Source organism: Bubalus bubalis, chromosome 24 (assembly GCF_019923935.1).
Source record: "Bubalus bubalis isolate 160015118507 breed Murrah chromosome 24, NDDB_SH_1, whole genome shotgun sequence".
NCBI lineage: Eukaryota > Metazoa > Chordata > Mammalia > Artiodactyla > Bovidae > Bubalus > Bubalus bubalis.
Window position 1 is genome coordinate 9,002,814 of NC_059180.1, and position 20,655 is coordinate 9,023,468.

General features: G+C 58.3%; 1 protein-coding gene across 15 annotated transcripts in view; it reads left to right on the forward strand.

Moving 5' to 3' along the window:
• Nucleotides 1-19,628, forward strand: part of ELN (elastin) — a 32,864-nt gene extending 13,236 nt beyond the window's left edge. For 3 of the 15 annotated variants that reach the window (XM_044936313.2, XM_044936314.2, XM_044936311.2), the window contains 28 exons: nt 470-517; nt 1,495-1,566; nt 1,799-1,828; nt 2,329-2,400; nt 3,232-3,273; nt 3,686-3,745; nt 4,006-4,056; nt 5,505-5,600; nt 5,686-5,745; nt 6,302-6,472; nt 7,482-7,535; nt 8,109-8,189; nt 8,430-8,471; nt 8,880-8,966; nt 9,673-9,729; nt 11,340-11,435; nt 11,523-11,582; nt 12,107-12,238; nt 12,863-12,901; nt 14,322-14,393; nt 14,571-14,630; nt 14,899-14,982; nt 15,868-15,906; nt 16,118-16,171; nt 16,501-16,545; nt 16,887-16,913; nt 17,551-17,601; nt 18,606-19,628. In XM_044936313.2, the coding sequence (XP_044792248.1) occupies nt 470-517; nt 1,495-1,566; nt 1,799-1,828; nt 2,329-2,400; nt 3,232-3,273; nt 3,686-3,745; nt 4,006-4,056; nt 5,505-5,600; nt 5,686-5,745; nt 6,302-6,472; nt 7,482-7,535; nt 8,109-8,189; nt 8,430-8,471; nt 8,880-8,966; nt 9,673-9,729; nt 11,340-11,435; nt 11,523-11,582; nt 12,107-12,238; nt 12,863-12,901; nt 14,322-14,393; nt 14,571-14,630; nt 14,899-14,982; nt 15,868-15,906; nt 16,118-16,171; nt 16,501-16,545; nt 16,887-16,913; nt 17,551-17,601; nt 18,606-18,649 (1,826 nt within the window). In that variant the 3' untranslated portion in view covers nt 18,650-19,628. The remainder of the gene's footprint in view (nt 1-469; nt 518-1,494; nt 1,567-1,798; nt 1,829-2,328; nt 2,401-3,231; nt 3,274-3,685; nt 3,746-4,005; nt 4,057-5,504; nt 5,601-5,685; nt 5,746-6,301; nt 6,473-7,481; nt 7,536-8,108; nt 8,190-8,429; nt 8,472-8,879; nt 8,967-9,672; nt 9,730-11,339; nt 11,436-11,522; nt 11,583-12,106; nt 12,239-12,862; nt 12,902-14,321; nt 14,394-14,570; nt 14,631-14,898; nt 14,983-15,867; nt 15,907-16,117; nt 16,172-16,500; nt 16,546-16,886; nt 16,914-17,550; nt 17,602-18,605) is intronic. The other 12 variants (XM_044936312.2, XM_044936318.2, XM_044936319.2 and 9 more) reach the window with 12 other exon arrangements.
• Nucleotides 19,629-20,655: the final 1,027 nt, after the last annotated feature.

The following is a 20,655-nucleotide window of genomic DNA, read 5'->3' on the forward strand; positions in this document are numbered from 1 at the left end:
GTGGCAGGCATTCGGGTGACCGATGGGGACACTGAGCGCAGAGCAGGGCGTCAGTGCAGCAGGGCCCACCCAGTCCCAGCAGCGCTGGGGTGAAGCCCCATCCGGTGCCCGTCCCTCTGCACCGAGCCCTCAAGGAAGTGACTTCAGGTTCAACTGAAGGCGGCCCGAGTCCGCACAGCGGGAAGGGAACATCTGGAAGCTGTTAGCCCCGAGTTGGGCTGGGCCGGCCGTGTCCGGTCGTGTAAACAGGCTCTAGGAGACGGGACAAATCCACGCACAGAAGGATCTGCAGATGACTTCCGGAACTCGTGGGAGGGGGGCCTGCAGCCACCACACACATGTCCCCGGCTCTTCCCCAGGGCGATCCTGGGAGGCTAGCTCGGGAGCCTTGGGGCTGCCGCAAAGGGAAGGACCACGAGAGGCTCCTGGAGGCAAGACTGCTGCTCACACGTTTTTCTTTTGGCTGTAGGTGTGGGGCTCCCAGGTGTGTACCCGGGCGGAGTGCTTCCAGGTGCAGGTGAGAGCAAAGAGGAAAAGGGGGACCCTAGAGCGAGGAGAACAGCCCCTGGCAGCCTCCCAGGGGGCCCCCAGCTCCCCCAAACTGTGGCCACCGGAGTCTTGAGGGGCACTGTTGCCCTAAGCATTAAAGCTCAGGCCACAGACCTAAGATAGCTCTGGTTGTCTTTCCCCTAGGAAGACCAGCAAGCTCCCCCCAGCACCCCCAGAACCCCAAGCCTAGGCCCAGACCCAGACCAACGTCACAGCCTGCGGTGGGTCTCCAGGGACAGACCGAGTCCCCAGGGTGGCCAGCTGTTTCCCAAATGCCATGAGTCACCAGGGGGGCCCGCCCAGCACATCCGCCCTGCAGGAGACCCTTGGAGTTGCCCTCTCAACCTCATTTCCCCGCCAGGGCCTGGCCACCCTACGCAACATGTGACCTCCTGAATTCCCCCAAAACCCCAGACTCAGGCTGGCTCGGTGGGATTGGCTGGCAGAGGGTGCCCCGTGGCCCCTGCCGAGCCCCTCCCTGCTATGGTGGCCCAGCCCCGGTGTGGGGAGAAAGGAGAGGTGGCAGCGCTGAACGCTGGAGACCTCCCAGCCAGAGCAGGTGACGGATTCGTGTTTGGTTGTGAATCGCATCCACCGAGAGCCCCCCTCCGCCGAGGGCACAGGCCTCCTCGACCTGCAGCCTCTTCCCTTGTCTGCCTGCCTTCTCTGATGAGGCTGGGCAGGGCGATGGGAAATTAACTCCAGTTTAAGAGACAGGCCAACAGAAGCACAGGGCTAGGAAATAGGATTAAAACTTCTGACCCTGGGGCAGACAGGACAGAGAAGTCACCACCAGAGGGGCCTTCCGCCCACGCCATGAGCCATGCCAGTAGCTGACACCGAAGGAAGTCAGCTGTGTCACGGAGGGTGGGTGCAGTGCCAGGCTGGCCCTTCCAGGGTGCACCTTCCCCACCCTCACCACCAGCCCCCTCTTTGCCCTCTCAGGAGCTCGGTTCCCGGGTATAGGGGTACTCCCCGGGGTTCCCACTGGAGCAGGAGTCAAGCCCAAGGCCCCAGGTATGTGGGACTCTCCGATCACCCTCAGTCCCCTCTGTCCTGGGTTGAGCGGGGTGGGGAACCTGGGCTCAGCTGGCCCAGATGGGTGGTGCGAAATCCCTGATGTGTTTGTGATGAGCTGGGAGGTCTGGGCAGAACTGGCCACGGCTTGGGCCAGCACTCCCCTCACCGGAGCCGGGGTGCCCTGGGCCCGTGGTGGCCAAGCCACAGTGATGGCTCCTTGTCGTTACAGCTGGGGGCGGAGCTTTTGCTGGCATCCCAGGTAAGGCAAGGCTGGGTCCCTCCACACCAGGGAGGGTGGGCAGGCCTGGGGGGGTGGGCGGGCAGCCAGGCAGGGATTCCTGCCCTGGGAGGAGCTGAGCACTCCCACTGCTCCAGGCCTCTGGCTTCGCACAAAGTGGCATCCATCACAGGCCTGCTTCCCCTGCCCCAACTCCTGTCTGGCAGCCCAGAGGAGCCCAGAAAATGCAGCAGCCTGTGCCAAATGGCAAGAAGGCTGCAGTCTCCGAGGGTAGCCCAAGCCACAGGAAGGGGAGCATCCTGCAGCTTCCTGGAGGAAGCGGCCCATCACTGGGGGTTGCTCAGCTGACTGATGACATAAAGAAGCAGGAAGGCCCTCTAGGCAGGATGCTTTCCATATTCCGATGCCATGGGAGCTCATTCTAGTCTGAGCGGAAAGTGGAACTGGAGGCTGGAGGCTTCGCAGGGGCTTCTGGCCCACGTGGCTGGGGCCTGATTGCTTTGCTTTCCTTGTTCCCGTAGGAGTTGGACCCTTCGGAGTGCAGCAGCCTGGAGTCCCGCTGGGATACCCCATCAAGGCACCCAAGTTGCCAGGTAAGGCAGGCAGAGGATTTGAGAGACACCACTCACTGGGCCTCCCTATTGGGAGGTCAGCTTGGGAGGGGACTTGTTTGCCCACCTGTATCTTGGGGTGGCTGGAGAGGGTAGTCAGGAAACCTGGGTAATTTTGCCCACTTCTGGTGACCAGCATAAGAAAGCGCGGAGGAACGAACTTCCCTGGTGGGTCCAGTGGCTGGACTCCACACTCCCAATGCAGGGAGGGGGCCGGGTTCAAGCCCCGGTCAGGGAACTAGAGCCTGCACGCTGCAACTAAAAATCCTCCATGCCTCAACCAAGATGCCTCAAAGCCAAATAAAGAAAGAAATATTTTTTTAAAAAAAGAAAGAAAGTGGGATCAGACCAACATCTTGCAGGTGCTGGCCTCCCACACACACACATGCATCCCTGTCCACACACACATACACACGCACAGAGACCCATAGCCCCGATGGGAAGCCATATGTGTTGATGGCAAGAAACACCATTCACTGGAAAGAAAACTCTGATGTCAGTCCACCCACACGATGACGAGCTATTTCCTGCTGGGGAAGAGACTAAGGAAGACCCTCAGGCTTGGGGGCCATGGCAGGTAGAAGAATGGCCATCCCTTTGTGCCCTGGAGCGGCGCATCCTCTCCCCTCTCCTCCTCTAAGGCCTTGGCTCTCCTGAGAGCCTCTGGAAGCACCTCAGGACCCTGGTGGACAGAAGGAGGCCTCAGGCCTCAGTACGTGTGGGGACTAGGTCTGCCTGCCCAGGTAGCGGGGAGCCCAGTGAGGCGTGGGGCCGCCAGGGGGCAGCCGCTGAGCCCACGCTCCATCTCCTCAGGTGGCTATGGACTGCCCTACACCACTGGGAAACTGCCCTATGGTAAGGCCCTCTTAGACTGACGGGCTTCTGGCTCCTTCCAGCTGCAGGGTTCTGGCAAGGGAGCTATGGCCCCAGTCCAGGGCTAGGAGAATACCAACTGGGGGGTAGGGTGGGTGTGGAGTCTCAGAATGGGAGCCCCCGAAGGAGGGGGACGTGGAACTGGGACTCAAGACAGCTTGGTTCTCAATCCTGGCCCTTGCACTTACCAGCAGGCCTTGAGAAAACAGGTTTTCTTCTCGGAACCTCAGTCTCTTCATCTGTAAAATGGGAATAACCATTCCACACATGTTTGTATTTAACTCTGGCTGGGGGTGACAGGTGGAGGCTCTGGGTGGCCTGGTCCTTGAAGGGCAGGGGAGGGGGCAGCCACCGTGAGATCGCACGGATGCCCACTGAGCCTCTCCTCTCGCAGGCTATGGGCCTGGAGGAGTGGCTGGTGCCGCGGGCAAGGCTGGGTATCCAACAGGGACAGGTAAGGAGAGCCTCACCCCTCCACCAGCCAAATAACTCAGGCTCCAGAAAGCCAGCATATATCCAGACCCTGGTCTGAGTCTAAAGAAGGACCCTGGTGGAGCAAGGCAGGAAGCTGGGGCAGCTCTCCCAGCCTCTGCTTGCTACATGCCCCACATCCACACCCAGATATGAACCAGTTGGTTTTCTTGGGCCTGGAAGAGACGGGCTCCGGAGATCCCGGGGCACACTTTCCAGGCTCTCCCCTTCCTCTTCCCCCAGGGGTTGGCCCCCAGGCTGCAGCAGCAGCAGCTAAAGCAGCAGCGAAGCTTGGTAAGTACGCCTGGAGCCCCTGCCTGCTAGCTGCCAGCCCTCCAGCCTCACCATACCTATTGCCACTGAGAGCCTAGTTATCCCAGATAACTAACCAAGGTGGCCCCTCCTTGCCACACTCCTGTTTATCCGGCTGTTTCAACGCCACCCGCTCCTCCCTCCCTCCCTCCATTCATTCCTTCCACCTGTGCATCCGCTCCACCCTCCAATTCTCCGTGCCTTCATCCCTCCATCCATCCACCCACCTCTCCACCCATCCATTCACCCATCCCTCCCTCCTTCGGTCCCTTCCTCCCTCCCTCCAGCCGTGAACCCACCCCTCCCTCTGTCCATCGATCCGCCCATTCATCTCTTCATCCATCCATCTACCCATCCCTCCATCCGTCCGTTCATCCATCCATCCATCCTTTCCTCCTCTGTCCCGCCCTCCGTTTTAGAAACCAGGGACAGATAAGGGCTCTGCTGAAGAATGTCAGCACTGTCGTGGGGCTCAGGAAGAGGGAGATGTTGCTTCTACCTGGGGATAATCAGAAAGGGTTCTCAGAGAAAATGATATTTGATTCATAGCCTTAAAATATAGGTAGAGAGTTTGCCAGGCGGTTAAAATAGGAAGGAGCAAGCAGAGGGAGTGGGTACAGCAGTGGTTAGAATGATCATTTTAGGTGGTACATGTATGAGCGTTTAAACAGTTTAATAGTTGAGTATCAATTTAATATGTACTATAAAACTTTTAACTAGCTCCTCAAGCCCACGATCCCTTGGCTAGTCGATGTGGCATGGCCTTCCCTCGGCCCATGCATGGGCGGAGTGGGCCCCTGGCGGTTCCCCAGTTCAGAGTTAGATCATGGGGGTGAAGTCTTCACCTTCAGCCCCAGTCCCAAGGGAGCCCCTTCTTGCAGCCATGATGAGATGGAAGATGCCTGCCCACTAGCCCAAGGGGGCGAGAATGTGGAGGGAAGCAGTGAGTCGGAGGCCTGCCGCACAGAGGTCCTCCTCCAGGCCCCCAAGGCTGGAGGGGATGGCTGGAATGTGGGAGCAAGAGAGCGGGGTGGCGAGGGGCTGCAAGAGCCAGGCGGCTGGGCGCTTGGATTACAAACTTGGCCGCGTGTTCGGAACACAGAGAGAGGAAGTCTTGAACATTCTTGCAGGGGCCCCTCTGGCCCGGGGAGCGGCCGCTTGTGGTTTCTCAGTATGTGGCAGTGATTAGAATGGGATTTGTCTGAAAACATACGAGTCCCTTAATGAGGCTGTTGAAATGGACACTTTAGGGGTGAGTCAAGGAACAGTGGGGTGGGGGCCCCTTCCCAAGCAGGCCCGGCCGGAGATGCCTGGGCCTCATTCCCAGAGGAGATTGCAGCGGTGAAAACACCAGCGTCCAAGCAGCCTTCCTGCCTGGCTTCAGGAGGGGCCCCTGGGAGCCACCTCTTCACTGTACCCACTCCAAACAGGTGCTGCAGGAGCCGGAGTTCTCCCTGGCGTTGGTGTCGGTGGTGCTGGCATTCCTGGTGGGCCTGGTGCAATTCCTGGCATCGGAGGCATTGCAGGTAGGGTCCATCCCAGCAGGTGGTGAGGGGTGTCCTTGAGAAGGTCGCAGGGAAAGGGCCTCACCCTGTGCCGCTTTCTCTCCAGGGGTCGGGGCTCCAGATGCTGCTGCTGCTGCCGCCGCCGCCGCTAAAGCAGCCAAATTCGGTGAGTGTCCCCAGAACGGGCAGTGCCAGGGCTGCAGCCAGCCCCGGCCTTAGCATGCACCTTGGAAGGCTCCAGGCCTATAAGGCTGGATGGACTTTGTCTTTGTCCAGTTGGGGCACTGTTCCCCCGCAACCCCCCCAAGCATCATGGTCATGCCTCCTTGCCTCTGTCCAGGAGGCTCTGTCCACTGCTCTGCACTGATTGGCCCAGCGCTGTGGGCAGGGACCCTGCTGACTCCTCCCATTTTACCCCCTGGGCCACTCACAGCTGCTGTACCAACTGCCTGGGCCTAGTAGAGCATTCTGAATCTGCTTTAGACTTAAACCTTGCTCTTCCCAGCCACAGATCCAAACAAACCCCTAGAGCTCTGTCGGGGTTCCCTCAGTTCCCTCACCTCCTCTCGGGTGACTTGGATCCACGCAGAGGCAGTGCCCCCCAGGCTAGCATCCTGCACACAGGACCCGTGGCTCCCGAAGCTTCCCAAAGTCATGCTCCCAAAGGCCCCCCTGAGGTTCCCACAGGGTCCAGGCCAGAACAGCAATCCTTCCATCCACAGGTGCTGCTGGAGGCTTCCCAGGAGTTGGAGTACCTGGTGTCGGGGTCCCTGGTGTTGGGGTTCCAGGTGTCGGGGTCCCTGGTGTTGGGGTTCCAGGTGTCGGAGTCCCAGGTGTTGGAGTCCCTGGTGTTGGGGTCCCTGGTGTTGGGGTCCCTGGTGTCGGAGTTCCAGGTATTGGGTGCTTGGATATCACAGGTGGACCAGCTGAGCTTGGCTATGTGTGCGCACGTGTGTTTGTGTGTGCAAGAGAGATATGTTAGAAATTATTGCCAAGACTTTCCGATTCTCTTTAACACATCACCCTTCTATCCTCTTCTCTCCATACCCTTGGTCATCTTCTCTCTCTTGGGCTATAATTAACTACTGCCAGCCTCTTATCTTCTTCAATTTACCTTCTGGTTGTCAGTATGCTCTATGTCTTTTTCATCTCTGTGTTCCCAGCCCTTCACAGAATATATGTTCAGTAAATGGTGGATAGATGGGTGGGTCGGTAGATGGATGGATAGATATCTGGGGAGATGGATGGATGGATGGATGGATGGATGGGCAAATGGGCAGCTGGGGAAGTAGGTGAACAACCAGGTGGATGAGTAGGCAAATTGATGGATGAGAGAGTGGGTGATGGGTGGATGAATGGAGAGATACAAAGATGGGTGGTTACATGGATGGATAAATAAGATGGGTAAAATGGTGGATGGCAAGATAAATGGGTAGATGAAAAGAGAAATGGATAAGCAGGTGGGGACAATGCAAGTGATTAGAATGATGTATGAATGGATGGATGGTGGATGAGCAGATGAATGGGTGGGTAGAAGGCCAATACAAAATAGATAGTTGGTTAGACATTTAGATGAAAGTATAGATAGGCAGGCGGGTGGATAAATGGATGGATAAATGCATGTGTGGGTGGCTGGAGAGCTGAGTGGTTGAGTGGGTAGATTGAGATCAAAAGATAGACAAATGGACAGACATTTGGGAAGGTCAGCAGATGGATGAATGGGTGGCTGGGTAGACAGATGGACAGATGGGTAAGTGGAGATATGAGTGGGTAAATGGATGGACAACCCTGTGTTGGCTCAATAGATAGAAGATGGACTGAAAGACAGAGGGATATATATACATATCCTGAGTGTCCACTCCATTCTCCCCTGAGCGTTTGTGTTTCTCTTGGTCTCTCCAGGGGCCGTGTCACCAGCCGCAGCTGCTAAAGCAGCAGCCAAAGCAGCCAAATTCGGTGAGTGCCGAGCGGATAGCTCCACCCTGCCCTGTTCTGGCCTTTACTTGGACTCCAGAACCCTCATCTTCTACTCCCCATTGTGCAGCCCAGAGAAGGGGAGGGACTTGCCCAGGGCCACACAGCAAGTCACTGGCAGAGCTGGGGCTTGGATCTGTTGGGCCCCAGGACCATGTGTCCCCCAGGTGTCTCCCACCATGAGGCCAAGGGACTGAGTAATAGTGGAGTCCCAGTATGTCATTCCCAGTGGAGACAGTGTCCCTGACCTCCCTGTCCTGGCCAGGACCCACTCAGAGGAGAGCCCCAGCCTGGCGGAGGATAAGACTGCACAGTCTGCCCATCACCAACAAAGAGACCCTTCCCCAACTGCTCAGAGAAGAGAGGGGCTGTGGATACACTAGGGGGTGTCAGTAGGGAGGGAGCTGGTGGGGCTCAGGCATCTCATGGTTTCCTGTCCTTCATGGACCAGACTTGGGGGGAGGCTCGCATCCTCTCCCCTATCCAGCATCCCCCAGAGCCTGCCCCAGGCTCTCCCACTAGATCCTTTACCACTTGATTCTCTTCCCTCCGCAGGGGCCAGAGGCGGAGTGGGAGTTGGAGGCATTCCCACATTCGGGGTTGGCCCTGGGGGCTTTCCTGGCATTGGAGACGCAGGTATTCCGGGAGCTGGCCTTTCCGCGGTGGGTGGGGGGTGGCGGGGACAGGGAAAGGGATGGAGGCTCATCTTCTGTTGGGCTATGGGAGGCTGGGGAGGGTAGACTGAGCTCTGGGAACTCAGGGAGGACGTGGGGAGAGCGCAGGGTGGGCCCCCCCGCACCCCTGGGGCAGGCACACTGTCAGCACAGCTGAGATCAGCCAGGTTTCTGAATCTCTTTCTTTCTCGATTCCTCGTAGCAGCAGCTCAGGCAGCTGCCGCCGCCAAGGCAGCCAAAATCGGTAAGTGCCCCAGCCCTGCGTTCCCTGCCCCCTCCGCCTCCCCTCCTTCCCCTACTCCTCCCCCCAGGGCGAAGCCCTGCCCACTCCCCTCCACAGCCAGGCTCTCCTGTAGGGGCCAAGGCTCAAAAATCAGAGCAACCTCATACTCGTGGCCTCTGGGGCTGAAAAGGCCTGGGTTAAGTCAGAAGCCCCTGGCCCCATTTTCCAAAGCCACAGTGAACATTTCTGGCCTTTGCAATTGCCCACTGTTGGGGTCATTGGTACCTAGCTCATCATCCCCCATCCTACACCAGTGAGTTAAAGGTGCCCAGACGATATCCGGCCACGATGCAACCCCCACCTCCACCCTCGGCTCCCCCAAGAAGAGGGTGCTTCAAGGGCAAAGCTGGATACTCTTCATCCCTCCAGGTGCTGGGGGAGTAGGAGCCCTGGGAGGGCTGGTGCCAGGTGCCCCAGGAGCAATACCAGGCGTGCCAGGTGTTGGAGGGGTGCCAGGTGAGCTGTGTCCCAGCCCAGACATTGGTTTGGTTTATCTCATGGAAGGGGCCCTGGAATTGATGTAGATCAAGGGTCCCATTTTACAGATGGCAAGACTGAGCCCAGAGACAGGGGTAGAGAGAAAGGGATTTCCCATACTTTGAAGGGAAGTGTCTCCATGGGATTCCAGATCGCTGAGTGAACCCAGAAAGTCTCCTCCCTGCCCTCAGGGATGCTCAGGATGTCAGCCTGAGAGCCAGCAGAACTCTGCTTGGCTGGGGTTTGGGGAGACCTCATTCATACCCCGCCCCACGGGGCCTTTCTGCTTTCTGATCGGGTGGGAGGGCCTGTGTCAGTCTCTGTTTCTTTCTCCAGAGGGAGGAAATGAGATTAACTTACAATCCTCCTTGTCGGTTTGTGTTTTTTTTTCCCCACCAGAAGATTTCTCTTCTGCATTTCTTCTTCTTTCTGGGCGGGGGAGAAATTCCTCTCTTGCGTTTCTCCCCCAAGAAATGAGCCGTTTCCTCCAATAGCCACAGAGTCAGAGCTGCTTCTCAGGGAGACGGCATGCCCAGAGCGGCTGGCGGGCCATCACAGTGCGGGCCTGGGAGAGGGGGCAGTTCCCGAGATGTGGACTCCGCGAAGTCTTTCTACCATAGGGGATGGAAGAGAGAGGGGAGGGGTGCTGGGGACGGTTCCGGATCCTTAATCTTCGCCTTTCCAGGGGTCGGGATTCCAGCAGCTGCAGCCGCCAAAGCCGCCGCCAAAGCCGCCCAGTTTGGTAAGAGTTGTTGTTGTTTTGTCCCTCAGTCGTGTCCAGCTCTTTGCGGACCCACAGCTGCGGCCCGCCAGGCTCCTCTGTCATGGGATTTTCCTAGGCAAGAATACTGGAGTGGGTTGCCATTTCCTTCTCCAGGGGACCTTCCCGACCCAGGGATGGAACCCACATCTCCTGCATTGGCAGATAGATTCTTTACCACTGAGCCACCTGGGAAGCCCCCTGCCAATTCTGCCTCCGAGCCTGATCCCAGAGCACTGCTCGCTCATATCTCTGCTTTGGAGTCTGACAGCACCCCTCTCCAACGTGACCTCTCCAAGCTGTCACATTCTGGGCCTGGGCCTTCCTCAAAGGTCTCGGCCCATCCAAGCACTTTGAGGGATGGGAGCGAAGTTTCTGAGCAGGAAGACAAAGAGAGAAGAGATGCCGGAGAGCCCTCCAGCACCCACCCCCACCCTTCCCACAGCCCTTGCTGCCTTCCGGTCCAGCTGGGGCCTTGCCCCACTTCTGGAGCCAACGCTGGGCTTCTCTGAGCTCCCGCCCACCCTGAGTGACAGCAGGGCTCTCACTCCCTGACCAGGCTCTGCATCTCCTGCTTCAGCCGGGGGCCACCCTGGCAGCCCCAGGCTCCCACACCCTCCTGAATATGGCACAGCAAAACAGCTCACTTTAGAGCCCAGCTGCATGCCAGAGAAATCTTAACCTCAGGTCTGTTTAATTGCTGAGTCGTGCCTGATTCTTTGTGACCCCATGGACTGTAGCCCACTAGGCTCCTCCGTCCATGGGATTTCCCAGGCAAGAGTACTGGAGTGGGTTGCCATTTCCTTCTCCAGGCGATCTTCCCAACCCAAGGATCGAACCCACGTCACCTACCTTGACAGGCAGCTTCTTTGCCACTGAGCCACCAGTGATTCCTAAACTCAGATATGGCAACTCATGTTTGTAAAACTACTATTTGCTGAGGGCTTCCCTGGTGGCTCAGACAGTAAAGAATCTGACTGCAATGTGTGTTCCATCTCTGGGCCAGGAGTCTCCCTCCTGTTTTCTTGTTGGGAAATTCCATGGCCAAAGGAGCCTGGTGGGCTACAGTCCATGGGGTCACAGAGTCAGGCATGACTGGGCTACTAACACTTTCAGCGTTTGCTGAGGTAATCCTTACACCAGCCTTATGAGAGCGGTTCTGTTGCACCCATTTCCCAGATGTGGAAACTGAGTCTCCAGGAGCTTAAGTATCTTGCCCATACTCACGTAGCTAAATGGTGGCTGAGCTGAGCTTTGAAGCCAGGCCTGCCTGTCTTGCCAAACTCCCTTTACTACATGTTGTTGCAGTTGTTTAGCTGCTGCATGAGTCTGCCTGTATCACCCTCAGAGTCTCAAAGGGGTCCCTGGAACTCCAAAAGTTGAGTTCCTGATCTTGCACAGACCTCTTATTAGGGATGAAGAAGCTGAGGCCCATCAAGAGAAAGTAACTTGCCCAAGGTCACACAGCAAGTCTGTGCCCAGCTGGAGCAAGGATCCAGGGTTCCTGACCCCCCAGCCAGCTGCTCTTTCCATCAGCTTCTGTCCTCCGTGGTTAGGATTCGGTTAAGGATTGGCTCTGCTCGCTTTTGCAGGATTAGGCCCTGGAGTCGGCGTGGCTCCCGGCGTCGGCGTGGTTCCCGGTGTCGGCGTGGCTCCCGGCATTGGCCTGGGCCCCGGTGGTGTCATAGGTAAGCCGTGTGAATAACTGGGCCTGAGTGAGGGTGCTCTGAATCCTCCATGGGTGCCATCCTTAAACCTCATCCTCTCCCCCGCAGGAGCAGGGGTCCCAGCTGCAGCCAAGTCCGCTGCTAAGGCTGCTGCCAAAGCCCAGCTCCGTGAGTGTCCTGCCTGCCTTCTCGGTCTGGTGTGACCCCAGCCTGAGCTGGGTCCCTGGACACACAACCTCTCAGACCTGCCCTTCAGCTTCCTGAGGCCCCCTCAGGCGGCAGACATGGGCATTAGAAACAGATTTAGCATAAGGGAGACCCGCGTTCATGTCCTGGGCCCCACACCAGCCGAGTGACCTCTGATGTCCCTGTGTGGTACCGAGGGTACATGCCAGGGAGGCTTGTTAGGGGAATCAAATGAGTTCATTCAAGAAGGAGGGACAGGAGGTGAGGATGAAAAGGGAAGCGATGTCCAGCGTATGCAGCAGGTCTGGGGAGGGGCTGGACTTGGCGGTCAGTGTGAGTTTTAGGAAAACTGGTGGCAGCGTAGAGGGCAGATGAAAGGGACAGGGGCCCCCGCAAGAGACTGGGCCCCTTCTCCTGGGCTCTGACTCAGCTTCCTGGGCAGGACACCCCCAAAAGGGCCTGTTTCCTGCCTGCTGCCGTCACCCTACCCCCCCCATCTCCCACAGGGGCTGCTGCTGGCCTTCCCGCTGGCGTTCCTGGCCTTGGAGTGGGTGTTGGAGTTCCTGGCCTTGGAGTGGGTGTTGGTGTTCCTGGCCTTGGAGTTGGGGCCGGAGTTCCTGGACTTGGGGCAGGGGCAGGTAAGGGGCCTTCTGGGGGCTGAACAGCAATGCTCCCCAAGCCCAAAGGAGGCAGGGCTCTCTCCCCAGCACGTCCTCCAGCACTCTTGCACCGAGGCGTGTGATAAATGCTCTGTTAGATCCTCCTGAGCAGTCCGAGACAACTGGGATAAGAGGTAGGGGAAAGGCCAGGTGAAGGGCTCCAAGCTGAAAGGAAGCCCACTGCCCAAGGAAGGAGGCTGGGGGTCCCTGGGGTCAATGGAAGTGGTTGGGCCCACCTAGCTCCCCTTCAGCAGTGTGTGGGGGGAAGGGGGCCACAGGGAACTCTAGTTCTTCATCTTCTAGTTACATCAGCCTCAGGCAAACCATGGTGGTCCTCGAGGAGCCAGCAGAGGATAGAATGGAAAAAGGAGGCACAGTTCAGCCCTCAAGCACCCCCAGACCAGACTGGTAGAGACACAGTTAGATACCAGAGCTCTGTCCCTGGCCCAGTGAGCTCCTAGCTATGGAGCCACGGCTTCAGGGCTTTGAGAGAAACAAAGAAAGCTGAGGAAGTCAAGGAGGGCTCCCTGAAGGAAGCAGAACTCCCAGGCACAGAGCTCAGCTACTGACCTCCCCAACTCTTCCTTTTGCCCTTTTCCCCAGTACCTGGAACCCTGGCCGCAGCTAAAGCAGCCAAGTTCGGTAAGAGCCCCTCAACCCACCACCCACAGTCGTTGATCCCCTTGCTGCCCCACCATCCCTGATAACACCTGGTGACCTGTCTCCTCTCCCCCTGGGCCAGGGCCCAGTGCCTGGAGCCTACATCACAGGGCTGTGATGGTCAGCGTGGAAAAAGGCAGTTTCTAGGACACATTTATGACAGCTCAGCAGACTCCGGCTCCCACCCACTAAATACCTAGCGTGCCTACAGCCCCAGGACAACCCCAACCGCCCCTCATGTTTCCAGCCCCCTGGGGGGGCAGTTCCATGTTGGTGAGGACCATGGTCGTTAAGGCCCCTCAGACCATGAGTTTCATGGGGCCCAAGGCCAGGGAGGGACCAGGGCTGATGTCCCAGCAAAGCCACGACTCCTCATCTGGGCCCCCGCCTTGCTGTCAGCAGGACCGTGCCCGCCACGAGGACGTGGCAGGCCTGCCCGCCCCCACCCCCCGGCAGTTGGCACCTAGGCAGCCCCAGCCTGGCCAGACCCATGCTGTCTGTGTCCCCCTGCATTCCGGCCTCCTAGGATCTGGGCCGGGGCCTCTGCCAGGGAACTGCCAACCAGGTCTGGCCGGTCCACTTGGGTCCATTTTCCACCTTGGAAAGTGTTCCATCCGTGGCGGGCCTGGTAACCCACAGGCCTCTCTCCTGTTCCTTGCTGGCGGCCCTGCTGGTCTGAGCTCGACAGCCATTGCCAGGGAAACAGAGCAGCTAAGGACTCTGGCTCCAGAGTCATTTCCTGCCCTTGAAGCTGTGAGCACATTGCTTAACTTCTGCTGTGCTTCAGTTTTCTCATCTGCAAAATGGGGCTAACGGTACCTACCTTCCTTGCTGCCTAGAACAATAAGCCGGCTAACGAGCATGAAGCACTGACCATGAGTGTGCCCCTAAAGCACTAGCTGTAACTCCTGGCAGCTCTGTACTGGACAGTGGTTCACACTCAGAGGGCCCTCACACACAGAGCGTCCTCTCACTCTCCAAACACTTGTAGGTGAACAGGGAAAGGATCGTCAACCCCTTTAGGGTCAGAGAGGTCACAGCTCTGATGAGCAAAGAAACCAGAATTCAACCCAGGGCTGTCAGGGCCTGAGACTAGTCCTCCACCCTTGGCAGCTCATGGCCACAGCCACCACTGGGACCACCCGCAGCTCCCAGGGCCGGCCTGGGAGGAAGGAGAGGAGGTGGGCAGGTCAAGGATCAAGACGGGGTCTGCCTTTGTCCAGTGGGTCAGGGCAGAGCCGGGACTCAGACCCGTGTGTCTGGGAATGGACCTCTGTCCTCTCTTCCTTCCACTGGGTCACGTGGCCTTCACCACCTGTCTACTTGCCTAGTGACCTTGGGGTGGGGAAACCTCGTCCTTCAGAAGGCGGGGAAGGACTGACTTTCCACCCTCTCTCCACAGGACCAGGAGGGGTCGGGGCCCTTGGAGGGGTTGGAGATCTTGGTGGAGCCGGCATTCCAGGTGGTGTGGCAGGTGAGTTGAAACCCCATGAAGCCTTGAGCACATTGCTTAACCTCTGCTGTGCCTCAGTTTTCTCATCTGTGAAATGGGGCTAATGGCACCTACCTTAGTGGAAACCCCAGGATGGGCTGGGCATTGAGGGAGACTGACCGTGGAGACTCCCTCCCTGAGCTCCCTCTGTGTCCCCAGGAGTCGGACCTGCTGCCGCAGCCGCTGCCGCCAAAGCTGCCGCCAAAGCCGCCCAATTTGGTGAGCACGGGTGTGAGGTGGGAGCTGCCCTGGGAGTTGGGGTGGGGGGTGTCTGACTACATGCCATGAAGCATATATTCCCTGGCCTGCTCCCCAAGGCCTTCAGGGGCATTGTCTCTGGGGGTCCAGCCCACCTCCTGGCCCCACCAGCCCTCCAAGGCCCTGGGGGCCCAGGCTCCACGTGGGACCTGGGATGATAGCCCCACCCCTCTGCGGACAGAGCCAGCTGCTCTCACTTTCAGGGTTTAATACACAGCTCTCTCCACAGGCCTGGGGGGAGTCGGTGGGCTCGGAGTCGGAGGACTGGGAGTTGGTGGGCTTGGAGCTGTCCCAGGGGCTGTGGGCCTTGGAGGTAAAGTGTGTTCTGGAATCAGTGAACGAATGGCGTGGGATGTGTGTCTGTGTTTGCATACACGGGCACATACTGAAGTGACTTAGCAGCAGCAGCAGCAGCCTATATGAATGAGAGAGAGACTGACTTTCTTTCCCATCTGGCCACACTTTGCTGAGGCAGTCCTCTTTGCCTGGACCCTGCCCACACTTTATCAGCAACTCAAGATTATACTGAGCCCTGTCCCCTTCTCTGGGCTCGTGCAGCATTTGGAGGGGCCCCAGTGGTTCAGCGGGTAAAGAATCTGCCTGCAATGCAGAAAACATGGGTTCAATCCCTGGGTCGAGACGATCCCCTGGAGGAGGAAATGGCAACCCACTCCAGTATTCTTGCCCGGAAAATCCCACGGACAGAGGAGCCTGGAGGGCTACAGTCCATGGGGTCACAAGGAGTCGGACGCGACTGAGCGACTGAGCACAGAGCAGGCTTAGAGAGGGCTGCCCCTTGCAGTTGGGTGTCCCAATCTCTCCCTCTCCTCTCTCTTTCAATCCGCCCAACCACCTCCAGTGGGAGTTCAGAGAAAGGAAGCAAAGCCTGGAGGAAAATCCCTTTCCCAAAGTCTCTGCCATCGTGGTGGACCTTGTGTTAACATCTCTCTCTCTCTCGGGTCATCGTTGTGTCTCTGACCCAGCCTGAAGTTTCTTACCCCGTGTGCTCCACAAGTCTGGCCACACAGTAGGAGCTTAATAAAGATTTCTGGAAAGATGGATGGATGGAGGTGGGGTGGCGGCATGGTGAAAGCATGAGTCAGTAGGCAGGGGCAGATCGATGGCAGTGGTCAGGAGGAGGACACGACTCTGGGAGGGAGGAGATATTCCTAAGCCCTCCTGCTCCCCATCTTTCCAGGTGTGTCTCCAGCTGCAGCTGCTAAAGCAGCCAAATTCGGTGAGTTGCTCCCACAGCCCCCCCGAGCCCAGGCCTGCAAGCTGCCTATACCCCACCCTCACTGCCCTGTCCACGAACCAGCTCAGGCCTCAGTCCTGTTCACAATACCTGTGAAGGATCCTTCCTGGAAATCACGTCCCAGACCCTGGAGGGGATGCTCAGGGCCCCTTACGCTGTGCCTCATCCCGACCCCCATCTGCCCTCTTCTCAGGTGCCGCTGGCCTTGGAGGTGTCCTAGGAGCTGGCCAGCCATTCCCAATTGGAGGTAGGGGCCGCCTCTGCTGTGAGATCCGCAGCTGAGCCTGGCTGGCTAGCAGCGGGGACTCCAGGGCTGTATCAGCACAGGAAACCGAGAGAGAGGGCAGAGGGGACAGTCCGGGAAAGGCCTCAGGGTTGGGGGGACACGTGGGCCTCAGACACCAGGCTGATGAGACTTTGTTAAGAAAGCTGCTTTGCCAGTGGGGGAGGGGCAGTGGGAGGAGGGGATCTTAGGCGGAGAGGAGTAGGTGGCCAGGCCGCGGTGGGTCCCAGGGTCCCACCCCACCCCACCCCACGCCCCCACACCCCCACGCCAACCCCAAACCCCTCCTGCAGGAGTCGCAGCAAGGCCTGGCTTCGGACTCTCTCCTATTTTCCCAGGTACGGCCAGGAGCCCCAGCCCTCCTCTTCCCCTGCCCAGAAGGGCTGAGCCAGGCTACAGACTGGGGGGCCTCCCACATCCTTAGATAGCACAGAGCTGGGCCTCCTCTTCTTCTCTTCCTCCCATGCAACATAAGGGAGCATCGGATTTTACAAAACATCGTGTTCAGATGAGACAAACTGAGGTTCAGAGAGGATCCAGGGTCACACAGTCACTGGCAGGGCCCCCCACACCCCAGCCCAGAACTGGGCCCCTCTCAGATGAGGCCCACGCTGCCGGGGAGGGCTTGGTGGGCTTCCTAGAGATGCGCACCCTCACCACCCCTCTGCTTGCCTTGCAGGTGGAGCTGGGGGCCTGGGAGTTGGTGGTGAGTCTACCAATCTCACAAGTGGGGGCCTCATTTCAAGTAGGGCCCTGAGCTCCTTCGCAGTGTGGGGCGGGGAGGGTCCTTCCTATTGAGGGAACAGTTAGTACAGCCACAGCCCTAGGCTGGCCTTCTGGTATGGGGGCTTGACGGAGCCCATGGGAGAATCACAGAAACTGAAAAGGCCAGCCTTGGGGTGTGGGAACCCCAATTCCTAGAGCTCCCAGCCTGGCACTTGACTGGGCATCAGGAGTGAGACGGGGACCTGGGTCACCCCAGGTCTTAGGGTCTAACCAGAGAGGTTGACGAGGTCTCATAGAAGAGGAAAGATATTGCTGGGTAAGAACAGGGCCTATTCAAGCAGGTGGTCAAGGAGGCCGAGCCTGGAGCCCCTCAGCTGGGAGGTGAGGCTGTCCCTGGGAAATGTGGCCTGGGGTCTGACTGTGGTGGGAGGGGCTGCCACAGAGCTGCTCAGACCTCCAGAGGCTGCAAGGACCGAGGCTGAGGGGGAGGGTCAGGCTGGGGGCAGAGAGGCCTTTGGAACCCGCTGCTGCAGGCACATGGGTGCGGGGTAGTGGGGCGGGCTGGTAGAGGTGGGGAAGCCTGGCCACCTCCCCAACCCCCTGCCTTCCCTCCACAGGCAAACCTCCCAAGCCCTTCGGAGGGGCCCTGGGAGCCCTGGGATTCCCAGGTGAGTAGACTCTGCCCCTGGAAGAGGGCAGGGTGGGGGGACAGGCTGCAGCTGCTGTCTCCAAAACAGATCCTCAGAGCTGAGAGTGGGCCAGGGACCCTCCTGGCTTTTCCAGGCCAGGCCTGGCAAGCCCTCCCTGCCTGGTACCCACACCCCGACTCCTGCAGGGAGAAGCCAAGAGAAAGTAAAGGCGGGGGGAGGATGAGGGACTGGGAGGGACAGAGGAGGAGAGAGAGAGGTGACAGGGAGCCCTGGTGTCAGGGAACTGGAGGGGTAGACCCTGCCGGGGTCCTGGAGACACGCCCTTGCTCCAAGGGGCAGACATGTGTCTGGCAGTGTCTGATCACCACCCTCAAGGCCTCTCCCAAGATGCCTGAAAGGAACTCAGAGAAGCCCCAGCTCCACCCTGGCAGTTGCTCAGGCTTTGGATCCCCTTCCACCCGCACCTGCTTCCCACCGCCCCCCCTCACCCCGAGACGAGGCAGCCCAGGGAGGAACAGAGGCCAGAGCAGCCTGACCTCATTCAAGGCGCCCAGCTCTCAGTCAGGCACCAGCTGGTGCTTGCGGCTCATGACCCTACTTGCTTTCTTTCCCAACACCCTGGATGAGCTCTGCAGAGAGATGGTGTCTCTACCACTAGGCAGCTTGCTGCCACCAGGTGGCGGTAGTGAGCCACACCTCGCTCCTGCAGGGGTAGGCGCTAGTCCAGGCCCCACGACCGACCCTGGTGGCTTGATGATTTGAAACAAGGTTAACCAGTCAGATCCTCCCCAGGAGAGGGCAAGAGCCCTGCTACCATCCACTTGCCCAGTGGGAGTTTGCACAATGAAAGGGCGCGGAGTTTGGCCTAGGGTGGTGGCCAGTCTTCCGCCTGGCTTCCTGGAGCCTCTGTTTCCCGTGGTGATGATGCGGATGTGAGAAGAGCTTGGAGTTGGGCAGAGTGGGCAAGGGCTTGAGCACCAGCGGCCAGGACTGACTGGGGGGCGTGCCTCCCCTGCACCCAGGTGGGGCCTGCCTGGGGAAATCCTGTGGCCGGAAGAGAAAGTGAGCTTCCCGGGACCCCTGACTCACGACCTCATCAACGTTGGTGCTACTGCTTGGTGGAGAATGTAAACCCTTTGTGACCCCACCCCCCTTTCCCATGCCCCCTCCTAAGTTCCCACCCCAGGTGGGAACGGGGCAGGCCGGGCGGCCTTGGAAATCCACAGGGCAAGGAGGCAAGAGAGTGGTGGCCAAGTGGGCCCCGGGAGGCCCCCCTCCTTCAGAGGCAAGGGGTGGATGGGCTTGTCCCCCTACCCCCATGCCCTTCCCGCCCAGGAACTCCCCCTTCACACACTCTCCATCTCTAGGGGAACTTGGTGCTACATGCTGGTGCTCTGACTCTTCCTGCGGGGAGGGAGGAGGGAAGGGCAGCCCCTTAGGGACCCCCCCTCCCTGGGGCTCCTCTGAAGATGGTGCAGATACTTCCTGGGCAGTCTCGCCTCCCCCTGCCCACCAGGACCCACCTCTGGCTGCAGTCCAGTTGGTACCCAAGCATCAAAACCCTCACGCTGGATTGGGTCACACCATCTCTTGGCCTCCTTGGCCCCCCTTTCCCCGACCCATCGCTGTTCCCTATGTCCGAAGACTGCCCCCCCCCCATATTGGGAACAGCCCTCTTGCTCTTGTGGAATTCATCCGCCCGTCTGTCCATCCGTCCGTCCATCCTTGTCCCGGTTTGGCCGCCCGGCACCCCTAGCTGGCTGGGCGCCCCCACCATTGACTCGGTTAACCTGTCGTGGCAGCCTGGGCCCAGCCTCCACCCCATCGCACACACCCCTACCAAGGGCCCCGAGCCTCTGGGTGTGAAGAGCTGTACCAGCTGGGGCCGCAGGAATCTCCGCCCAAACCTGGGTCTCCCCCCACGCAGTACTGTATCCCCGTCCCCTCCTCGAGCCACTGTACTTCAGAGCATTTCTCCCCCGCCCCGCCCATCTCTATGTGTCTCGCTGTGATAGATCAATAAATATTTTATTTTTTGTCCTGGACATTTGGGGATTATTTTTGATTGTTGATGTTCTTTCATTTTACTTGTGTGGTTTATTGAAAAAAAAAACAAAACAAAAAACCTTTTTTTTTTCTGATCTGGGGAGCTATATCCCCATTAGAAAATTCATTTTAATCACTTTGGTATAGCTCTGGATGAAACACACATTTTAAAAAATAATAAGAGAATTAACTGCTTCAGAAAAGACTAATAAATGAAAACATTTTAAAGGAAACTGTGTCTTGGCCTCCTTTGTAAGCTCTCGTCTGCCTTCACTTCCTGGTCCAGGTAGGGAACAGGGCTCAGGGAACCTTGGGGAACCTTGGGTCTTCCCAGGTGGCGCTTAGGTAAAGAATCTACCTGCCAATGCAGGAGATGCAAGAGACGCACATTCGATCTCTGGGTCAGGAAGATCCCCTGGAGAAGGGAAGGGCAACCCACTCCAGTTTTCTTGCCTGGAGAATCCCATGGACAGAGAAGCCGGGTGGGCTACAGACCATGGGGTCGCAAAGAGTCAGACACGATTGAGCGACTAACACTTTCACTCTATCAAAATCATCTGCCATTGACTTCTGGTGAAAGGATCCTTCTTCAAGTTCAGCCTGTCCTTTAAAAATGATAATCCCTTTTAGGGGAAGCAGGGAAGCCAGTCCGACACACTCATCCCTCCGAGGAGATGGGCTCATCCAGACACACGTTCCCCAGCGCTCACCCCTCAGACCCAAGTCCTTGGCCTCTGGATGCTGTGGCTGCAGCTGGATGAGCGGAGGAAACAAAAATGACCCTTCTGTCCAGACCAAACCTTGACCTTGGTGAACAGCCAAGAGAGAAGAAATGGTCCAACCGAAGAAAAACAGGAGCATGCTTCCCTCTCCACGCTCCCTCCCTGTCACACCTGGCATAAGGCACCACTTTGCTTCCTGACAAATCATAAAGAGGGACACCCTGCTGGCTCAACAGGAGACTGAGTACCATCCTTGACTGCACCCATTTCCCAGGGCCGTCCCCCTCCCCTCGGGCCACTCATC